The sequence below is a fragment of the Bombus affinis genome, chromosome 6 (assembly GCF_024516045.1).
Source record: "Bombus affinis isolate iyBomAffi1 chromosome 6, iyBomAffi1.2, whole genome shotgun sequence".
NCBI lineage: Eukaryota > Metazoa > Arthropoda > Insecta > Hymenoptera > Apidae > Bombus > Bombus affinis.
Window position 1 is genome coordinate 11,369,944 of NC_066349.1, and position 24,403 is coordinate 11,394,346.

General features: G+C 38.0%; 1 protein-coding gene and 1 long non-coding RNA gene across 7 annotated transcripts in view; one reads left to right on the plus strand and one right to left on the minus strand.

The window, feature by feature from the left end:
• Positions 1 to 24,403, minus strand: part of LOC126917434 (protein PALS1) — a 129,515-nt gene that overhangs the window by 93,981 nt on the left and 11,131 nt on the right. For 2 of the 6 annotated variants that reach the window (XM_050724269.1, XM_050724273.1), the window contains exons 4-9: positions 19,323 to 19,412; positions 7,977 to 8,037; positions 6,846 to 6,918; positions 4,230 to 4,315; positions 2,181 to 2,322; positions 3 to 193 (exon numbers count right to left, since the gene is read on the minus strand). In XM_050724269.1, coding sequence (XP_050580226.1) covers positions 3 to 193; positions 2,181 to 2,322; positions 4,230 to 4,315; positions 6,846 to 6,918; positions 7,977 to 8,037; positions 19,323 to 19,412 — 643 coding nt within the window. Of the gene's footprint in view, positions 1 to 2; positions 194 to 2,180; positions 2,323 to 4,229; positions 4,316 to 6,845; positions 6,919 to 7,976; positions 8,038 to 8,851; positions 9,093 to 19,322; positions 19,413 to 24,403 lie in introns of those variants that run through there. The other 4 variants (XM_050724270.1, XM_050724274.1, XM_050724272.1 and 1 more) reach the window with 4 other exon arrangements.
• Positions 15,273 to 17,491, plus strand: LOC126917446 (uncharacterized). Its single transcript, XR_007710953.1, has 2 exons — positions 15,273 to 15,738; positions 16,810 to 17,491. It is a non-coding gene; the product is annotated as an uncharacterized LOC126917446 (long non-coding RNA).

Genomic DNA, 24,403 nt, shown 5'->3' on the forward strand with positions numbered 1-24,403 from the left:
GCCTGTAAATGGGCTTCTGATCGTCACGTTCATCCGGTGTATTGAGGAAATTGGCGTCGTTCACCGCCGAAGACGTGGATCCCCTCGGCGACCTTGGGCCGCCCTCCAGCTCCCCGATCAGGACTTCTGTCTGACCATTTTGGAAAGGACTGCTGGCACGTCGTTCGCCGACTCTTCCGCCTTGCACCGGTGTCTGAAAATATGAATCATCGTCTCACCATGTCGAAATAACTCGCCGATGTGTTTAAACATTTATTACGCGAAGCTTCTATGTCCACGTTGTACGCGTTATATGGAAAACTTGGGAACATTACGAGAAACTCTACTCTATCACTTTTTACATTCGTATCGTACGTTTCATATAAAACGAATTTGAGCACATAAGCGAGGAATTATACCGTATTACTTTCAACGTCCACACTGTATGCGTTATATGGAACATTTTAAAACATTTTACTGGTAGCTCGACCGTGTTACCTTGTAATTTTATATTTCACAATTTTGTCCGATCCAATACGTCACCATGCGCATTTCCCAAATTTTCGATACATGTTTTGTCGTAATTAGCTTGTCACCAGCGACTAAAATTATAATTACGTTTATCGTACACATAGAACCATCGTTGTATCAAATTCCTGATATATTCCCTGTAAAAGGAAATAGTTAGAATAATTTTAATAATTTATATAATTTCATATAATAATATATAATTTGAATAAGAATGGAGAGCAGAAAAGCTTGCGTTCCATACCAAAGAAACGAGGATATTTTGGTTAATTTTCACGGAATTCTTCAACAACGTTGCCCACGATTAATTATGCAGAAACGAATGGCGGATGGTGAATTACAATTCCGGGAAATGTTTACCTCACACTTAACCAATCGCACGGACGTGTTTACATAAGCATCATGAAGGAGAAATCATTTTTACCCGCGAGTTATAAAAATAGAAGCTAACTACCAGTTACATTCAAGAATATTAAAAACATCGATCCTGTCCCACCTGTCCTCCGTCACTTGCTACTTCCTGATAATCGCGACGATATTTCCTTCAATTTTCATTTCGTTTTACTCGCTAAAACTTTAATTTCTGTAAATGCGTGAGATTGCGTCTATGCGATCCTAATACAAAATTTCTATTTCAAAAAGAAACGCGTATCTGGAACTTTGATTTCTTCCCAGCAAGAGTATCTACAAGCAGATCTGCATCTAGTAATCTTGTCTCAACTCTATCTACAAAATTTATGTTCTAAAACATTTTTGTTTCTACTTCTAGAAGAGACTGAAAAGGAAATTGTAGTCGCTAAAAGTTTGGTTTCTTCCAAATAGGAATATATCTTCCACTAGCTGGAAGTTTGATCTCTTCCCAGCAAGAGTCGGTATCTACAAGCAGATCTGCATCTAGTAATCTTGTCTCAACTCTATCTACAAAATTTATGTTCTAAAACATTTTTGTTTCTACTTCTAGCAGAGATTGAAAAGGAAGTTATATTCGCCAAAAGTTTGGTTTCTTCCAAATAGGAATATATCTTCCACTAGCTGGAAGTTTGATCTCTTCCCAGCAAGAGTATCTGCATCTAGTAATCCTGTCTCAACTCTACCTAGAAAATTTCGGTTCTAAAACATTTTTATTTTTACTTCTGGCAGAGACTGAGAAGGAAGTTGCAGTCGCCAAAAATTCGGTTTCTTCCAAATAGGAATAAACATCTACAAGTACAACCGTGTTTAATAACTCATCCATTCTAACTGTATCTAAAAACTTGCTATTCCAAAAGATTTCTATTTTTCTATATATCCAGTAGAAATTGGAAAGAAGAACGTATCTTGTTCCACTCGTTAAAAGTTTGTTTTCTTCCAAATAAGAGTGAAATATCCAGGAATCCACCTGTAGATATCCATGTACATCTGTAGATCCCTTTAGCAAGCTTACTTTGACTCTACATAAAAAAACTTCCTATTGCAAAAACTTTCCCTTTCCATTTGTAAGAAGGGATCGGTCAGAGAAACCTTTTCTCGCTAAAAAGTTTGATCTCTTCCGAATAACAGCGAACGTCTACAAGTAGAATTGCGTTTAGTAAACACTAGCTTAACTCTGTCTAGAAAATTCCTATCCTAAAGCATTTCTATCTTTCTATTTGCCAGAGAAATCGAAAGAAAAGAACGTATTTCGTTGCACTCACTAAAAGCTTCGTTTCTTCTGGACAGGTCTGCTGTTTCTCGGCCGCGTCCTTCCCTTCCTTCGCTTCTTTCGTTTCTTTCACTATGCCCTTAGGTATGGTACCGTTGCTTAGCTTAGGAGTGAAGACGTTCGTGATCTGTTCCCTATGACAGAAACACCAAGACACATCAGATCGCGCGAGGAATCAACTTCCGACACACTAATGCCCCTCGCTAGGAGAACAGCGATGGTACGCACGGTTGCATCGCAATGGGATATCAATCACGCCAATCGCAATTTCACGTATCCGGCTTGTAATTGTATTTCCCATCGCGGTGTGCCGCGAGTTTTCACATTTCGCGTTACATTGCACGTCGCCACGGTCGAGCGTATCAGCTGATAAAAAAATTGAGCGTCTTTTTCGACCATCTGCTCGGTTATTTTAACAAATCAAAGCACTCGGACACGGCTAACACGTTGACGGTAGTGATCGGTGAACCGCGTCGATGAATTTAATTTAACGCGATTAAGAGAAGATATATTGCGTGGATTAACAAGCGCAAATGCGGTCGCAGAAAGAAGCGCGCAAATACGATACGGTACCTTGCGGAAGTTAAACGTTGTACCGTAGCGTGTTTCCATCTATCGCGGCTCGCACAATATACAAAATTCACGTGGACGCGTATTCGGACGAGCCGACGTTCTGGCGAACGAGATATCCCAGAGAACTGTAATGCACAGGCTGATAAAAATTCGTACGTGTACATATTTGATTATGTCGAGTTGGCATTACCACCTAATGACAAAATCTGCAGTCTCTTAGTTACCACACAGTATAAAAAATATTTGGTGCATATTCGCTTCAAGGCAAGTCGCTCACGCCGGATGGCTATAGTTTAGGCTACTGTCAATTCCTTATTTGACGATCTAAGGGGAAAGAGGTCAGTACACCTGATCAAATAGTTGGGTATTTTACATTTCGATTCTCAAATTCTTAGATAAATGGTATTTTGGGGTCACACATTGTTGGGTCACTCAAATTTAGGATGTTCAGTTCTATCGTGTATTTTACGTTCGCTGACAGAGATTAGTAATAAAATTAAATGAAAAATTCTGCTTGGAAACTTTGAGAAGCGTGTACTTAAAATGTGTGGCGAAAAGTAAGCGACGACGAGTATAGTTCGCGAAACGCAGAGTATGTGTGACTGTTATAACGTAGAATTATATCGTAACGAAACGACTGTTTCATTTTTCGGATTTCATTAGCGACAGGGCTCGTAAAATATTGCCAGTTCTTCGCGACGATTATACTCGTCAGAAACAGCTAACAGGTCGAATAACTTGATCGTAGATCGTCATGGTTCCTGGTGATCCAACGATACCAGTGGAGAGTTAAAAATTCTCGCAGCACACCTGTGACTTCTCGCAGGACGCTGAGTGAAAATCGCTGCGCCGATGTGTGTGGTTCTTCACTGAGTTGGTCGGAACGTGGATATCGTTCGTTCGTTAAACGGCCGAATACGCGTTCACAGAAATCACAGACTAACAGGTTGACTGGACGAAGTTGCGCGGTCGTTCGTTGAAAGTTACACGGCCGAGCGAAAAGTCGCGTGGGCAACTGAAATTATCTTCTTCTTAACGCGTTGAGAAGGTCGATAGCGCCAGCCTGGCGACACCCATCTCCGGAAACAATCAGGATAACATCACCGTGATGACATCCGCGCTAAACGAGTCGAACAAGCTGGAAAATTAGTATTTTTGGCAAACTTTCGAGTTTAACGCTCGACCGTGCGTCCGCGGACTGTCGACCTCGTCGATTTCTCGTCCGATCGAAACCGTTAAGCTTCCGTCCCGAATAAAAACGCCGTTGTACGCCATTACGTCTCGATTGTCTACGCTGCGCGATGTTTTAGATGCTCGTGAAATCCACGCGTGTAAGAAAGAGAAAGAAAAAACGAAGAAGACGTTACAAGAGGCAGGGAGAACGATAGAAACGGGGAACAAAGAATGGAAACGATTAACGATGGAATAACGGATGGAAGAGAAACGGCAAGAATGAAATGCCACTTACTTGTCGACAAGCGTCACGGTAATTTGGTTGCCCGTCACATTTTTGCTCGCGCTGTCCCCGCTCGTGGACGCGACTGCCTCGTTGATCTGCACACACAGCAAACATCGAACAATCAGCTGGTTTGCCTCTACCGGACGACCGCTGTTCCTCGCGAAAACAAAAGAATTCCCAACGACACTTCCCTATCGATGCATTCATTTTCCTCTACTCCCCCATTTCTCTCTCTCTCTCTCTCTCTCTCTCTCGTCACGCTCTTATTGGAACCAGAAACAATCCATTCGATGACCACATTTTGTACAAATGTACAAGTGGAGCGTTTTGTAGGACGTTTGTGCAATTTCGAATTGTTTTATGAATGTTTATAAATGTCAGTTAAATATAGAAATATTGTGTCTATAAGAACATCGCTTTTAATATTCTACACAACTTTACGTATCGCGTGAACAGCTGACGAGTTTAGATAAAATCTACGTACCGTCGTGTTAATTCAAATAAGCGTAATCTGATGAAACGGTGGTTTCGAGAGAAACGACTTTTAGTATTTGACAACCTCGACATCCGTTTAATATACCATCCGAGATATCAACTATCGTGTGTATCTTCAGTTTCGATGCAGACACGGTCTTCTCATTTAATATGCATAAAGATGAACAGCTAACTCTTGTGCCAACTGGCAGTAATGACTTGATTTAAGCGAAAGTTGCAGATACGCTGTTCTGGCTTGAACACGGCGGTACGAGCCTTTTGGTTGCAGCTAGAAACGCATAAACGTCCCAACATCGAACAGACCTACTGAACGCCAGGTAATTCATCGTGTCTCCAACCAGAACCAATTTTCATCCACCTGCAATTATTACTCTTTTATACCACTCATTTATACCAAAGGATCCTAACTTAATTATTCTTATTATCCCTTTCGTTTTATAAGGAACTGGTAGATGCACGACAATTTTTCTTTTATATTATTTTATTGAATTACCTATGATCCATTTTGTTCTATTTCTACAAAATGGATTCATAAAATAACATAAAATAAAAAATGTTGTGCATCTATTATTTCACTTATAGAAACAAAAGAAACTTTTAGGACATTTAACGATATCTACTGACTGAATGTGGTTGCCCGAGACAAGGACCAGGGGCGTCAACTGAACCAAAGAATGTCATTCGAAAGCCTCACATTCACACAAGGTCTCTCTGCAAGTATTCGAATAGTTTCGTCAGCTTATGCGGATACACAGGTAATTTAGAAACGAGGGGAAAAGAAGGAAAACTCTGACAACGGTTTCGGGGTCGCAACCTGTGGAACACACGCGGGTACAGCAACGTACATACACGAGCTGCATCGAACCAAGGACGCGCATGATCGTGCGGCCACCGCTCACTGCGCTCGTTTACTTTTGCATTCCGCATATTACGAGCAACCGCCGTGACGATTTTCCCTGTCAATCGGCCCGTTCGTTTCAGAGTTATTTCAATGGATTATTTAAATCATAGTGAACGTCGTTGGTTCGCGAATACGTCCCTGATTAGAATGTCCGATAGATGCCAAAGGAACACGCGAATGGAATAGGAACTAATTGTTTGAATACAATGGAGACAACCAAGCGATCGGCCACTTTATCTCGGCGATGCTCATCGTGCATGGGCACAGGAATTGGCTCTAATCGAGCCGCCATCGATTAACCATTTATCCACGCGATCGCTTCTCCAACCCAACCCCCCATTATCTTTCGACCTATTTCTTTTGGTTTTATCGCGGGAAACAGGAGAGAAAGAGAGAGAGAGAAGATGATTAATCCGCTAACCGGGATGGACAAATTAACTCGTCACTGGGCTTCACGATCTCTCGAAATGTGGCCGACGAAAATATTCGAATATTCGTAGAAATATAATGTTTTACAAATATAACGTTAGACGCAGACTGCGGCTGTTTAAGCGCGTTTATGTTCTTAATATAATTATGAGAATGAAATACACGTATAGACAGATTTTTCTAATTTCCTTACACTGAACAACAATGTAACAATGAATATTATTAATTCTATCTATCTGTACATCTGTGTCTATGTAGATGTATCTATAGTTACATCAGATTTGTTGCATTTCCGCAAACGTAATTAAAGAGGAATATTATAAGCTAATCGAAACGCTTTATACGAATATCTTCTTACGTTAGGCGGATGTTGTGTAATGAGTTTTTGCGCGCTAAAATTCGTCACGAATACGCAAGCAAACATCCACAGTCTACTCTTCTAAATAGACCGCTTATTCTGCATTCACAATAGCGTACATGCTTCACTCTATTTAATCTGCCTTCTTATTGGAACTTGTAGTCTCTATGCAAGCTCGCGCTGGTTCCAAACATTTCATCGCTCATCTACGTCCTGGAAGATCTAGAGATCGATGTGAATTTTAATTTAAGAGCTAACGCATTGACCGCAGAGCCAAAATGTCGTGGCTGTTCAGTGTGAGCGGAACGTGGTTGAACGTCGACGACAGTCAACGTGGCGTCAACCACATCCGGAAGAACCACCGACCAAGCCACGACACCACCGTGGACTGATCCGCATTCAAAATTCTATTAATACGTTAAAATGAGACAAGTTGCTGTACCTCTTTGTCCAGAATATCGCACGGCTGGAACCTCCAGTGAGACGTGAGCCGTTTAAATCGTTCCTTTGCACGCCTGCAACAAAATCATGCACGTTCCATTATCGTCATCGAATACGTCATCTTCGTGAGCGCACGAACATTAAAGAACACATCTCAGATGAATAGCCTAAAATTAGAAGGTGGAACGTTCAGGTTGCAGGAAGTGCCACTGAACTTCGGTTAGGAGTAACGCCAACATTCCGCTCTTCAAACAATGAACGTCAACCGCGCGTTGTACGACGATGCAGAAGAGTATTTTAAGCTCGAACGTTAAGTCAAAGATTAGCGTTAAAGGTATTCAGTTGAGAAACGTGTAATTACATTGGCAGAGGAGAAAATCGCGCGGCGATCCACACAAGCTAGTTCTTCCACGCTGAATGAAGCTTCATCGAGAATTTCATCAATATGTAAATGAAGTTATGATTAAAAAAAGAAGCATAGACTAATCGATGATATAGCACCACCTTCCCTTGGCAAATTTTTCTTAGTCGCTTCGTTCTCTGAACTAGTGTTGGCAACTAAGTGATTACGGATTTTGTCATTAGATGGTATTGACAAAATCCGCAATCACTTAGTTGCCAACCCAATAGCAAGTAGCAAAGTAATTATAGTAAAGTAATATAACAGCACTTTCCCTTGGAAAATTTCTCTTAGTCACTTCGTCCTTTGAACTAATGCTGGCAACTAGGTGATTGCGGATTTTGTCATTAGGTGGTATTGACAAAATCCGCAATCACTTAGTTGCCAACCCAATAGCAAGTAGCAAAGTAATTACAGTAAAGTAATATAACAGCACTTTCCCTTGGAAAATTTCTCTTAGTCACTTCGTTTTTTGAACTAATGCTGGCAACTAAGTGATTGCGGATTTTGTCATTAGGTGGTATTGACAAAATCCGCAATCACTTAGTTGCCAATCCAATAGCAAAGTAATAGAACACCACCTTCCCTTGGCAAATTTCTCTTAGTCGCTTCGTTCTCTGAACTAATGCTGGCAACTAAGTGATTGCGGATTTTATCATTACCACCTAATGACATTAGGTCGCTAATCACTTAGTTGCCAAGCCAATAGCAAGTAGCAAAGTAATTAATTACCTTTCGATGGCGATGACCCAAGCTTCTTGCACCAGACCAGAGCTGAACTCGTCCGGCACTACTGTCAACAATTTCAAAGCAATTAGTCCATCTTCCTTCCTCTCGTCTATTTCTACTTTCAAATAAACACACGAACGATAAACGAGCGATTCAGCTGAACCGAATTGCGCGTCGTTTATCGGACAACGATTAATTGTCGCAACAAATCAGAGACACGGGGAAAACAACACAGATATAGTGTATGGCATATTTTTTCTTTTAGAAATCGATCAAATGAAACAAATACGATGAAACGTTTCATTGCTCGAACCGCAGATGTTCGTACAATTATATTGGCTTGGCAACTAAGAGACTGCGGATTTTGTCATTAGGTGGTACTGACAAAACCCGCAATCACTTAGTTGCCAAGCCAATAGAAAATGTGCAAGTGCAAGCGCGCATATAACGCGTAATATTCTTCGTAATATTACACTAACAGGGAAATACAAATTTGCATAAACATACACAATTTGTTTATTAACAGGCCCAGGATGCATCTGATACGCGAAGATATATAAAACATCCAAAGTATAATATCTACTATAATTTGTAACAGCAGAAGCAAACGTTTGCTTAGGTTCCATGTCGTTTGTCGCGATCATAAAAATATGAATTTGCGTAAACATGCACAGTCTGTTTATTACTCATGGCATCGTCGCAATAATGTCACGATAATATCGAAATAACATTAAAGCAGTATAAAAATAGGATAGATATTAAAATAAAATTTTCACACGGGGCTGAAATTTCATTGGCCATAGTCTTTAAAGATTAACAACCATCGCAAAACTAAACCAACGAATTCCTATTTTTGCGAACGCGAACCACGCAAGTACCATTTTCAAAATCCACGTCGTCGTCTGTCTCCTCGTCGTCTATGAATTTGATGGTAGACAGGTCAAAGTGCGTCGCGACGTCCTCCGGTTGTTCGTCGCTCGTCGCAAACTCGATGGACTTGGGTACATCGTCGACTATGGATTCGTCGACGACGAACGTTTGTCCATCGGCTCCCGAACGAGACGAGCAACCGCACAGGAGCATCCTGCGGAAGAACTTGGACATGTTCTTCAAGGGTCTACTCTGGAGGAATGGAAACTACTTGCAGTGGATATGCTCATATTTCTCCAGCTTCGAATAGAACGATTTTCGGTGACGTCAAAAGGCGAACAAAGTTTCAGGATCGTCTATAGCAAACTCTGGAATTTCTCCGAGCTTGGCAAATTTTCACATTTTTATCTTCGAATTTTTACGAAGACGCGGCATTTTACGAAGACTTGAAGCTCCTCGCAATCGCCAAATGTTGCTGGATCGGCGAATTTTTCTACTGTCGTTGTATTTCCACGAAAACACAGGATACAACGAGAGCTTTAAATTTTACGAAATCGTCTGTTCCATGTCTCTGTCGAGTTCTTCGAAAGTCGCCACGTTTTTACAGAAGCGCAGAACCTCGCGAACACTGCGAATCTCCCCAAATTCCTGAACTTCCAAATATCCGGAAGTCGGCGAATTTGTCAAAATTTTCCGCGTTCCTCCGCACACTGGCAGTCACCGAAACTTTGCGAAATCTCCGACATTTTCGAAATTGCTCGCCATTGGCGAATTTTCCCAGATCACGAGATTTTTCCCGCAGCAAGAAAATTTCCCGAGATCTCTGTTCCTGCGCGAGATCGCTCGATATTTCAGTGTCACCGTAATTTTCCAACATCGGCACCGGCTTCTTCTCTTCGAATCCCGGGAATTTGTTATCGCGAAATTGGAAGGAACTGCAGGACGCGACGAGACAGACGGAAAGGAAAGGCGACGTGTCCCGAGCCGCACGTGTCGCCGAACCATAGAAAATAAACGCTCGGTCCAGGGCTGAGAATGGATGGCACCGCGAGCTTACCAACCAAGAGGTTTATATTTGGAGTCGTACATTGGCATCGGCGGTAAAAATGAAGCGGCAGAGTCGGCTTCTAGGCGTTTTACGCCAATGCCAATGAATCCATTAACGTGTAATAAATCATCGGCAAATTAATCAGTTGGACGTAGCCTGTCGAATATTTCGCACGAAATTACCGAATAACGTGGAACGACGCGGATCAAACGACGCGCGCAAATGAAATACCGCGTTAATCTCTCCGGCGATAACGAGATGATTTGATCAACGTGTTTGATACGTTACTTCTTTAATCGCATTAGTAAGTCGAATAACGGTACGAGTAATTTAGAAATGACATTATTAATAATTTAAATGGAAAAAACGAGCGTTCTCAGCAGCGGGAGAAAAATTCGATTTTCGCAGAATTGTAATAGTCATTTTTTATTACATAATTTTTACTTCGCTCATATAGTAAAGTAAATATCGTTAATTGTTAAGCTTCCTGATTAAAAAGTAAGCCGATGTGGAAAGTAAGTGAATTAATAATAATATTCAATTAAATTGAATTTTTATATTAATACCTATCATTATGTTTCCCAATCTATATTGATTAATTCCATCACGAATTATGATAATTTTTAAATTACTTATTGATTATTTATTTAATGAGTTTAAGATAATTATAATAAATAAATATATTTCAAATGTTTATATATTTTTAAGAATTATAATTTATATTATAGTATTAAATTTATTTAGATTAGTACCATATATTTTTACTTCAACTGGACATTTATTGTTTAATCTATCAACAGCATTTTCTATACGATTGAGATTTATTATTTATACAGCTATTAATTTTCCTATAAAAATCCTTAGACATTTAGTTCCACTTAATTCACCAAAATTTTTAATAAATTTTATAGTAATTATTGAATTAATTAGAGATTTATTATTCGTCTTTAAACTTTATCTATTCGTTTATCAGCAAATTTAATTTCATATAATACGAGTCCAATGCGTTTCATTCTACGCGTTGGAAGTGTACGAACAAGGCTGAGCCATAGCTATATCTATATATATGTAATATGTACCATCTGTGTTGTTATATCGTCGCTAAATCAATGATGTTGATAATACGTGAAAACAAAAGCTGGTTCTTCGAACGTTTGAAAACGTAATTCTTTCTGATCTTGTGTTCTTGCTCATCGATTTGATCGTCTTTAGCATTTAACACTTTGACTGCCACGTTGATCGGCCACGGTTTCTCCTGTGACGCCACGGTGCTCATTGATGACCAGAGCGCTTCAACCTCTTACAATTGTAAAAATTGTATGAAAATTGACAGTTAGGGCATTTTGAATATAACCGATAAATAGAAGATATTTTGAAAGAAAAAATGCCCCATTGAACTATTAAACATTTTTATTAGAACATCAATAAAAAAAAATGAGAACAAATCTTGCATCTAACGGTGCACTGTGTTTGCATCCAGATCTTTGGGGGCTAATCTACGAATATTATTATAAACACAGCTTAGAAAATAATCGTAAATGCTGCTTTATAATCATATATATAATTGAAGTTAGAAGCGTGCACATACCTTACTATTATACAGGGTGATTGGTAACTGGTGGTACGAGCGGAAGGGGGGTGATTCTACGCGAAAAAAGAAGTCGAAAATATAGAATAAAAATTTTTCGTTTGAGGCTTTGTTTTCGAGAAAATCCACTTTGAATTTTCGCTCGGTACGCGTGCACTTTATCACGTCTCGTTATAACGGATCTCACTGTAGATAGTTGTCTCGATGGATATTATCGTAATTTAAGTTTGTTTTTGCCGTAACGGAAAATTTGGAATACATAATGAAATAATATGAAGTAATTATTTATTATTATTTTGCCATTATATGCTTTGAATAATAAAAATACCCCTGTGGAGTCCTGAGTGAAACATGTGACCTCGGCGTGACAGTCAAAATGTTAACTACTTATTTTAAAAAAGTGTATTATAATCCGGTTCCTTTTTTATTTCGTTTGGTATCGTGAACAAAATTTAGTTTCGGAAGACTAAGGACGTTTGAAAAGATTTTACGCGTGACGTGAGGTTGCAATGAGTCACCGTGTTAACTCTTATTACAAAAAGACAACATTGTAATTATTTTGTTCGCGAGACTATAGATTTTATCGTAGCGCCACCCTTCGAGTTTTTAGATGTTGTATAGTTTCGCCCTTGGTGCAAGCTTATCGCATCGTAGAAACTAGTTTCAGAGGAACAGCCGCTGACCCGGAAACAAATTCCAGTCAGCAGAATTTTCATTACTTTCCTGGGATACGATGTTCACGAGCCAACGAGCCTGCCCTGGAATAATGGAATCGCTAGTATTAAATTCACCACGATACACCGGCCAAATTACGTCCACCGTGTCTTATCTTACAAACGATCGAGCTATACTTGCTATAATTTCAAGATAAACTGAGAAACTAAATCCGCTTTCGATAATTAATTCAACCCTAGAATTAATCCACGTCGCCAGAAATACATCGCTATAGTCGTGCTATTATCATCTTTCATCGGTTCTTTGTTACAATCTTCCCATAATCTTGATGATCGTGACAAGAAATGACAAAATAAAAACACCTATAATTCCTTTCCTTATCTTGTCCTACGTCTTATCTTTCAAAAACGAAGAAACACGCGTGATCTATCCTGTCGTTCGACATCATATTGTTTCATCGAATTATGATCCATTTTGTTCGCATAGAACATGCATCGTATTATTTTATTGAATTATGATACATTTTGTTCGCATAGAATATGCATCATAATATCTTATCGAATTACGTATGATCCATTATGTTCCAACAGAACATGCATCATATTGTTTCATCGAATTATGATCCATTTTGTTCGCATAAAATATGTATCATATTATTTTATCGAATTACGTATGATCCATTTTGTTCCCATAGAACCTGCATTATATTATTTTATTAAATTATGATCCATTTTGTTCCCATAGAATATGCATCATTATTGTATCGAATTATGTATGATCCATTATGTTCCAACAGAACATGCATCATATTATCTTATTGAAGTATGATCCATTTTGTTCGCATAGAACATGCATCATATCTTATCGAATTATGTATGATCCATTTCCTTCCAATAGAACATGCATCATATTATCTCATTAAATTATGATTCATTATGTTCCAACAGAACATGCATCATACATAATTCGATAAAGTAATATAAAACAAAAAATAGCGTGCAGTATAATTTTCTTATAAAACGAAAGAAACCCTTGCGACAAGTGTGTGAAACACTGTGCTCAAAGTAGAGGAATAGTTATGATATATGAAAGTTATGATATATGAAAATACAATATACGAACCAAAGTATCAAATAACGTTCTTCATAAGAGTTACCAAGAAGAAATATATAGCCTAACCGGTATCAATGTAACTCGAGCTCGATGAAGTTGCCACGTCGAAATGCGAATTTGTAGAAAAAACAAACAAAACAGTATTGCTTGACCCGCGATTCGTCCACGTATGTTCAAACAAAATTTTCGCTTGTCTATCGTTCAAAGGTAAGTTATCGCCAAAGGAGAATTAACAAAAATTTCCCATCGGCCTCTATTATCTTCCCATTAACTTTTCCATTAATTCTTAAGTGGAATATGATTGTCCACGATTTGTACACGTTCGTTCACACAGAATTTTTGTTTGTCTACGCTTCAAAAAAAAATAAAAGGAAAAAGTTATCAATCTTTTTAAATTTTCATTGAGTCATAACGTTGTTTCAAAAGATGGACGGACGAGAAAATTTATCCATCCGGTTGGACGAACCTGAACGAACGAGTGCAGTTTGTTTTTTAGAAAAATTCGCATTTGGAGATGCTAATTTCACCCGGCTTGCTACTGGCACTTCCTTATCACCAGGAAACAGTATTCAATTACGCTGATAGTATCGACAAATACGAACGATCTATCTACTACGCATAAAAGGAAGAAAGCCATATCAAATTTTGCAAGCTTTCTCGCCTAATAACTTTTGAACTGGAAGATTGCTAAATTTAAAATTAACGTTGTTCAACTGTATTCTACAAATATACTACTCTCAGTAAATACAAGATTCGTTCAAAATAATTGCCTTCCCAGAGATAAAATTCACGTAGAAACGTAATTAAATATTTCGATTAATTATTATTCTAATTATTATCGTTCAAATCGTAATAATTCATTATATATCGAATATCTAGGTACTTATCGTAAATAGGCAATTCTAGCGTTAAATCTGCTATTTAATTTGTGGTGAGCAGATGAGCTCGTTATTTTCAGGAACGAGTGCCTTCCAACAAGGCGGATGTTCCTGCACACACGGAATCCACGTGCAATTTACACGTGAAGATTTGCAGGCGCGTTCATTTAGAACAAAGAATGATGTCATCATTCGCGCGTCCAGAGACAAAGCTGTGCATACCACTGCCAACGTCGTAAATACACCATGAAATCGTGGAAAGAACAGCAGTTTCGTCGGAGTCGTTTACTCGTTACTGTACACACGCTTTAATCATGCCATTTGATCGATAAAATAGAAGATCTGTCACGATACCCGGAGAAATCGATCTTCGAAGACTCAACGTTGTGCAGTTTGCATAAAAGTCGATCTTAACGATTTACCGACCGCTAGCGATTCAACAGCATACGCACGTCCGACCGGTATCTCAGGCGCAGATTCTCCATGGCGCTGGCTCTGTTTCGGTTTAGACTTTTGCAAATGATAAGTTTTTCAAATTGGTATAAAACAGTGGGAGCTTACAAAGCAAGGCAACTGACGCAACCGAGCAAGGTACCTTGGTATTAAATAACAAATTACTGCCCAAATAATGAGAAAGATTATCGGTGATAAAAAGCCGATTAATAGGCTATCGGTTAAGGTATAGGTCGGTAAAGTGTTAAGTTGATTAAAACAGATGCTACGCTTTGACGTTAGCCACAAGGCCAAGAAGGGATGTTATTCGTAATTTTACGAAAACCTTTCTTCAAAAAGCTGTCTTTCTTATGCTGATACTAATATTTGACCTGTTATCATTCTATTAGGTCGTTCGAAAATATTCTTTCGTTTTATATTATTTTATCGAATTACGTATGATCCATTATATTCTATCAAGATAAAGATTACAACGTTCAATAGATTAGGATTTCATGTTTGTATAAAGATGCGTTGTTGTAAAGGACGGGTCTGTAAAAGAAAGACACTTTTCGGACAACATAATACTATTATCGGTAATTGATAAAATTGATAAAACGTGGAATTTTACAAAAAATTTTCTTTCCTATAGCGATGCTACTTGAACCACTACTATTCCACTATTGCTGTTAATCGATAAAATGGAACATTTGCTATAGCAAAATACAGTCTTGAAAGGGGTTTAACTCTGCGAAAGCTGCATAAATTTATCCGCCGAGAAACTTCAATATCCCGTGAAATTTCGCTATCAAAGTTTCAGTCAATGCATAAAGCGAAAAACAGAGAATCCTAGAATAGCCGCCATCTGTTTATGAATACCTTGCATCGACGTTGCTAGCGAAAACACGCGACTTAATAGCAGATAGATACGTTTCAGGAAAATTCTGCGGAACAGTTGCAAATGTATACGTGTATACGTATGCATTATCAGTAGCCGCGTAGATGGCGCGACTCGCCCTTGAAAAATAGTCTCGACGAGACACGAGGCGAGAAGAGGTTGCACTTTCTCCGAATCGTGGACCGGCGTTCGAGCACGTTCTGGCCCGGCGCCAACTTCACTCGAAAAGTGGAGGAGACACACCGCGGTAGCGATGAGCTCAAGTAAGTTATCCAATACGTCGCAACTAAGTTCGAAGATCAACCGACTAAATTCCAACTTTCTATGCGTATTTCGAGGAAAAGAAACGCTACTTTCCAGTAGATTCTTCGGTTAAACACGACAGGATCGAACCGTCTGTGAATATTTTGAGAAATGGAAAAGTTAGTCGCAAGTAACCATGAAATTCTGGTCGAATAAGTTCGACTAAATCGTTTCTCTTTTTTTTTTTTTTTTGTCATTGAAATCCAACTGTTTTATTGTAATTTTCGTGCATAATCTGACTCTACGCTGATAACAATCGATCACTCTGTCTCGTAAAGATACAAATAGAATATACAGTGTTTATGTCACTGATTTATTCTAAAATCGAGGTACCTGTAAGTTGATTTTCGAAACTCGTGAGTACGTTTATTCCGATGTTGGAAAACAGCTTGACAAGGCCGATGATTTCTCTAGTGGGTTGGCAACTAAGTGATTGCGGGTTTTGTCATTAGGTGGTATCGACAAAATCCGCAATCATTTAGTTGTCAACCCAATACAATGAACGAAACGCATTAGACAGGGAGCGGTCGAATAACACGCACGCGAGATGATTACGAAAAAATAAATATAGGAAAATTCTTTTGTTGGGCTTTAGTTCTCGAGAAAATCGAGTTTGAAAATTTATCAACTGTACTTGAACGTGACTAACTACAGATTGGACAACGGTAAATGAGCGGCAGCAGGTTACTGTACGTCCAAAGAGAAGCGACAAATGTAAGATGAAATATTTTCGCAGGACTAGACTGATGTTTGTTATTTGGAAAATCCAGCGTACGCGCGTATTATTTTTGATTTTTGAACACGTTCAAGCTTCATTTTCTCGAAAATGAAAATAAATTCTCACGCGCATAAAATTGTTAACTTAACGCAAAATAGTGGCGCGTAGAATTGCCAGCTGCTGACCGTTTACTCGTAAACCTAAATTAGCCAAGTTGCAGTATACTTGACGAACTTGCAAACTCGGTTTCCCTGAAATTCGAAACTCGGTACGAACAAATTTTATTCCAAATCTTCTTCGTGTTTCTGCATAGGAAATTAGCCACTTGTACGAGCAGCGTTCGAATTTTATGAAGCTAACCATCGCCATTGCATTTGATTCGGATTTATAGACACGCGTTGAACTTGATCCCATCGCTACGCGTTCAACGAAGCTGGGGAGCAACTGTGGCGAATTTTCTTGGCGAATGCATCGGCCTTGGGGCGAGGGTTCGTGTGCACCGAGCGGATAAATTCGCGCGTTAACTCCACGAGCTTCTGTATCGTGAGCATGCGACCGCGATCTTCAGCTACTCAACTTGATTGCCTTCTGCCGCATAGAAAAGGATAATAGATTTTTCCGAGCTTCGTCGATGCTTCTTGCCGGATTATCCGACATTGGAATACGTGTACATACGCTCTTCTTTCTCCGCGATAAACTAAGCTGCTTCGTGTCGCCTTAGATTACGAACATAATGGACCCGTTTGCTGACAAACGCAGCGTTCTCAATACCTCGGAACAATCAAACATATAGAGCAGATTTTTAATATCAAAAGGTTGTATCAAAAGGTGGATTCTAAACATCGAAATAACGAAGAAATAATCGCGTACAAGAGTATCGATCAAGGCTTATTTTTCGGATCAATTTAAACGAGCAAATGTTTAGCAATGTGACAGTCAAATTGTTCATCGTGAAATGTAAAATAAAAGGAATAGAATTATATTTAACATTAGAATTATCACACCAGTCAATTCGACTGGTTTTACAATTTTATTTTAAAATTCCTATATTATGTTATATTTTTTTTTACACAATGATGTAATGACTTTCGCAACGATTACTAAAAGAATAATATAATGAATTTTATCTTGTTCTTTACGTATTCAAACTCAAAATAATTTTGCATCAAGGCTATTTATACCAATACCAGTCAAAATGACTGGTACTCGTCAAAGTGTAAAAGAGTCCTGCAATCTGTTTATCGAACCCAATTAACCAGTTTCCTCGTTTCGTACAACTTGCCACGCGTTTTTAAAATTTGTACCGCGTATCGTTCGATACGACGATATCAGTTATCAGGAAAATCGCGGATCGATCGCTAAATCGCTAGGTGCTAACGCTAGAAATACCACAGCAGTGAAAATGACTGGTTCTGCGATTTTATAAATGTGCCAACCCTCGTTTAGGGATCATTTTAGGGATCATCGTTAATAATACTAAAAACGTGCTGCATAACATGGAATTCCTTCTGTAAGAAAGTAATAAATCAATAAATATAAAAATGTTCTATTATTACGTATTTTTTAAAGACCAGTCGTTTTCACTGGTTTTGGTAGAAATAGCTTCGTGTTAACTATCGGTAGTTGTAGCGTTAAGATTGCGAAAGATCAAGAGCAGATTTATTAGAAATAATACTCGGTGTATCGAGCGTGAAAAAGTTGAACTATTTCTTCGTTCAATTACGTGTTCTTATTAGCGGTAATTCATTAAGCATTCCATGACACGTCGAACGAGGTAACTCGAGCGTGTGTTTGAACTATAATTTATCATTTGACGAACATCAACAATAGTCAGGCGAAGCTTTGAAGCAAGTACCTACGCTTGTCTATGTGTGTCACCGTGTTTGCAGGAACTTTGCGTCAGAGAACTACGTTTCACGAACATGTTCGCGAACATGCAAATAAATGGCAAACAGGCGACGAACAGTTCGCAAACACCACGTTGGAGGCGCATCGTGAAAACAACTTTCGAAACGTTGCTGATAAAGATCGTTTTCTTGGAAAATCCAGTTAACGATCCTTTCATTATCGTCGATCAACGAGGAATTTGAAACGATGGAAAGTTATTCCCCCGGCTCTTACAGACTATCGAACAAATGAAATTTCACAGTCGCATGAATTTTGTTTCTAATATTCTCATCGATAAAAATGCTACGTTAGTTCAAGGTGGCTCAAGGTTCATTTTTTCGTACGCTCCTGCGTTCTTGCGAATTTCAACAATCATTCAATCAATTTCCGAGTGTTACGATGGTTACGAGAAATTCTAATGTACAAAGAAAAATGAATATTTTTCATTCTTTTTTTTCGAGCTTAACGCGTTGCATGTTCTATTTTGATATACGAGAAGATACGAAGTCGCGACGTTATAGCGTAGAAATAAAATAAGAAGGATTAATTTTCGTCTTCTAAGAATTGCTGAAACTCGATATTCCCTCCTTTTCCCATGGGTCCTTCGTTTCTGATCATCGCGAACCATAAACAATTTCATACTTCGTTTAATAATCGTAATAGCGAATAGCAGCAAAACATTTCAGTAATAGTACAGTACCTAATATCATTGCGGTAATGTTCAGCTGTGAATGGATAATTGCAGCGCGGATTGTTACGCAATTTCCTATTTTTATGACGACAGCTAAGAGAGATGGAACCTACGTAATTCGTTTTGCCAAGTAAAACTTATGGCAGGTATTGCACTTTGGAATATTTTACTGTATATTTACATGATCCTGTACATTGCGTGTATTCTATGCATCTTTGCATTTTTAAATCTGTACGTTGTAACAATACCGTAATACGCATTAGTATCGTAGATGAGTAAGAATCCGCGGCCCAACGATAATGAAACGATTAACCGCGTCTGTTTCGCGTCACTCGTATCTGAAACAAAAACGAACGTATTAAACCGAAACGCCAGCCAGGACAGCAGAAATTTTCTAGTAATAACAGGCTTTAAAAGGTTAACGCGAAACAAACGAACGGAACGAAATAAACGCGTGATTTTGCGCCGGGATCGTTTGCACGCCGTTCAACGCTACGTCTCCGTGCGCTTGGGCTGGCATAATCAAAAAATTCGCTAAATCTGGGTCAAATAACACGCGACCTTTGCCATGTCGCGCTCGCCATGTTTGACAAAGCACCGTGGAAACGAGGGAAACGAGGGAAATTCTCAGGAGAAATTGTTGAAGGAGCGCCGCAAGTCCAGCCACAAAGGGACGAGTCACAAGTTCGCTGTGGACTTTGAAAACTCCTGCCCGTTAGAGGAGATTAGAAAATGCAGATAACACGACGAGAGTAACCTGCTTAACGAGTGAAACGATTAACATTTTCTCCCACGATGAAGGCTCTCTAAAGTAAATCTCGCGGAAAATTACGTGCAGTCACGCTCGAACGTGCGTCGATGCCGATTTCGTCGAATTCGGGTCGAGCAAAACGGTGCCGTGACGAGCACGTTCTAATCGTAGCTACGATGATCGAAACAGTTCACCGGTATCCTTCGCTAATAGATTGGTAGTAGATATTACAGGTATTGCTATTGATTTAGGTATTGTAACTATTAATATTAATACTTTGTATCTGTAATATCTAGAATATTAATGTCTCGAATAAATAGATAAATATTAGCATTGTAGATATTGTAGGTATTGGTACTTTAGGTATTACAGCTATTAATATTTTAGATATTGCAGCTGTTAATATTAATATTTCGTATCTGTAATATCTAGAATATTAATGTCTCGAATAAATAGATAAATATTAGCATTGTAGATATTGTAGGTATTGGTACTTTAGGTATTACAGCTATTAATATTTTAGATATTGCAGCTGTTAATATTAATATTTCGTATCTGTAATATCTAGAATATTAATGTTTCAAATAAATAGATAAATATTAGCATTGTAGATATTGTAGGTATTGGTACTTTACGTATTACAGATATTAATATTTTAGATATTGCAGCTGTTAATATTAATATTTCGTATCTGTAATATCTAGAATATTAATGTCTCGAATAAATAGATAAATATTAGCATTGTAGATATTGTAGGTATTGGTACTTTAGGTATTACAGCTATTAATATTTTAGATATTGCAGCTGTTAATATCAATATTTCGTATCTGTAATATCTAGAATATTAATGTTTCAAATAAATAGATAAATATTAGCATCGTAGATATTGTAGGTATTGGTACTTTAGGTATTACAGCTATTAATATTTTAGATATTGCAGCTGTTAATATTAATATTTCGTATCTGTAATATCTAGAATATTAATGTTTCAAATAAATAGATAAATATTAGCATTGTAGATATTGTAGGTATTGGTACTTTACGTATTACAGATATTAATATTTTAGATATTGCAGCTGTTAATATTAATATTTCGTATCTGTAATATCTAGAATATTAATGTCTCGAATAAATAGATACATATTAGTATTGTAGATGTTGTAGGTATTGATACTTTACGTATTACAGATATTAATATTATAGGGTTTCAAATAAATGGATAAATATTAGTCTTGTAGATATCGTAGGTATTGGTATTTTACAGCTATTAATATTTTAGGTATTGTAGCTGTTAATATTAATATTTCGTATCTGTAATATATAGAATATCAATGTTTTAAATAAATAGATAAATATTAATATTTTAGATGCTATGGATATTAGCATTTTAGATAGCATAGGTATTAGTAATTTTAGTAGTTAGGTCCATCGCTAATTTGAGGTATAGAAGAATTTTAGATGGAAAAGGCTAGTAGTTGGCGAGAAAGCGGATTAAAAGTAAACGTAATCGAAGGAGTACGTTGATTTCTATGGAAATGTAATTACAGGGCGATTCGAAAATCCAGCAAAAAGAAATATGAAGCAAAAATGATGGAAAGAGTTCGTTACTTTTGTGTTCCTTACATATAAATTGTAACGGATCATTTGACAATTCTGTAATTCCACTAGAGAAGAATTCGAGCTACAGAAATTCGAAACGACTGGCAAACGAAAGAATTCGTTAGTTTTGTTTTCTTCGTCGATAATAAAATGCGATAATGAAGAATTTTACGTTCTTCTCCTATAATCCTCGTATTCTATCAAACACAAAATATTCATATCATATGCATCTGCATAAATACACAAAAATCCGCGATCGAAAGAAAAGCCATAGTACGCCCATTAATATCGCAACGATATCGATATCGTAACACGATGTGAGAAAATAACTAACGCGTAATGTGGGTGTCACGCGAATGCTTACGAGATTGTCGTGCAATGAGTGATTTGTGCTATTTGATCGTAAATGCTATACACACACACATATACAATGACTATGGGATCGCGTATACAGTTAGAAAACTGGTTTTCGCCTAACCGTGCGTCAAGCACGGTATATGAATCGACCATCATCGAAGCCTTGCCATTCTCGTGTACCGTACAGCATCTGCTGCATTCACGCGAGATACGCGCGTGTGTCAGCATCGTGACGATCCTCGGACTTCTGCTTACGTGGCTCAATGTCTTGAGCAATAGATTTTACGAAAGTCTTTAATCGCCACGCGAATTTTATACACTTTGCCTTTGCAGCAGCAACGAATTCAAATATACTAAACCGTAATTCGCAAATCTACTTAATTTCCGCAAAGTATCGTATGGTATTTTGCGCTCTTTTCTTCGATAATGTTACCCGAGTTGTTCGTATCTTTCCAGTCGGTGAAATCGATGTTGTTTTAGTCATTCTGAGAAACTCGATGGATCGTAGTAAACGACAGTGATTAGCATGACAACCTACGCGACAAAGAAAAATATCTACCACGACCTTTTACTCTCAGAATAAGGAAAGAAGCAAGCGTTTGAGAATGTTGAAGCTCGACGTTCACCGAAACTCGAAAGGCCTTGCAATTTCCAATGTAACTTTAGTCCAATATTTTTGCGAGACAAATATATTTTAATATCGTAGATTCCTTTTAAGAACGCGTTAATAATACTTGCGTCATTTTAGAAAGTATAAGTGAGATATAGAAGCTTCGATACATGCAGACTACTGTCACCGACTGCGTGTATTTTTCAATTGGTTTCAAACCAACCTGATGGTTACAATAATTTGATGAACAAGTAAAATTGACTGTTTAGATATCGTAACGATCTCTGGACATGCTTGCGATAAATAATATCTTGCACCTTCTACATGCATTTTCGAGTTGGTTTCAAATTCAACCATTATGATCATAGCAGTCGATGTCTGATTCGATGAAATTTTGGAATTCACGTAACATGTACAACAGACGAATAATTGACTGTTTAAATACTGCGATGATCTCTGGCTCTGGTATACTTTCAATAAATATCTTCCAACTACTATTACAATTGCTGTCAAATTTAACCATTATAATCATGGCAAACTTGTCTCATTGCAACGCCAAAATTCCAAAATGTTTTGTATACCGCGTGCGATATATACATATGATACACAATTCATTTTAATGCATCAATAGATTCTAATACATTTTGTGTAATACATAGAATATCCATGATCAGATGGGCATTCAATTTTACCATTATAATCACGTCGATCCCATCTCGTTACAACGCCGATGCAACTTCAAAATGTTTTATATAACTCGTACAATAGACGAATAATTGATGGTTCAGTTATTACGATGATCTTTGACAAAAATATACGTCCAATAAATATGCTGCAACTTCTATATGCATTTTCGAATCGGTTTCAAAGTTTGCCATTATAATCACGCCAGTACCATCCCGTTACAACCCCAAAACAATTTCAAAATGTTTTATATAACCCGTACAATAGACGAATAATTGATGGTGCAAATATTACGATGATCTTTGATAAGAATATATTTCCAATAAATATGCTGCAACTTCTATATGCATTTTCGAATCGGTTTCAAAGTTTGCCATTATAATCACGCCAGTACCATCCCGTTACAACCCCAAAACAATTTCAAAATGTTTTATATAACCCGTACAATAGACGAATAATTGATGGTGCAAATATTACGATGATCTTTGACAAGAATATATTTCCAATAAATATGCTGCAACTTATATATGCATTTTCGAATCGGTTTCAAAGTTTGCCATTATAATCACGTCAGTACCATCTCGTTACAACGCCAATGCAACTTTAAAATGTTTTCTATAGCGCGTATAATAAATGAATAATTGACCGTTAAAATTTTGCGACGATCTCTGGCAACGATATACTTTCAATAAATATGCTGCAACTTCTATATGCATTTTCGAATCGGTTTCAAAGTTTGCCATTACAACCATAGCCAGACCTATCTCGTTAAAATGTTTTATATAACGTGTGCAATGCATGCATAAAAGTATTCTATAGTAAATGTTTGGAATACTTTGGCGAGCTACTGTATACTCGGAAAAATACAAAAATCTCGCGCAAATATCCCCGGCTTGCTTCTCTCGAATGCCTCTGACCTACCCCCGAGCAAACGGGCTAGAAATAGGGCATTAACTATAGGCGGATTTTGCTAAGAGAAAAGAATTCCCTAGGAACGCGTTTCACTAGAAATTTCTCGTTTGAAATATAGAACGGTACGCGGTTTTATTAAGCAGAACGCTTACTAGTCCGCGCGGAACGTGCGGCTCGGTCTTTCACGCGGTTACGTGAAATTCCTGGAATCGTTCCGTTTCCTCCGCTGCAGTGTGGAACGCGGCGTTCCTCTTCCTCACGGCGTGAAAGTAAATTCGATTAACGGCGGCCACTTTCCACTCTGTTACGGGGCCAAATTCGATTCACACCGCTATAAGATCGAACCATTAGCACCGGAAAGCGCGTAGCCTAAATTGCACCGCGCTAATATGTACGGAGCACTTAGGAGAACGGCC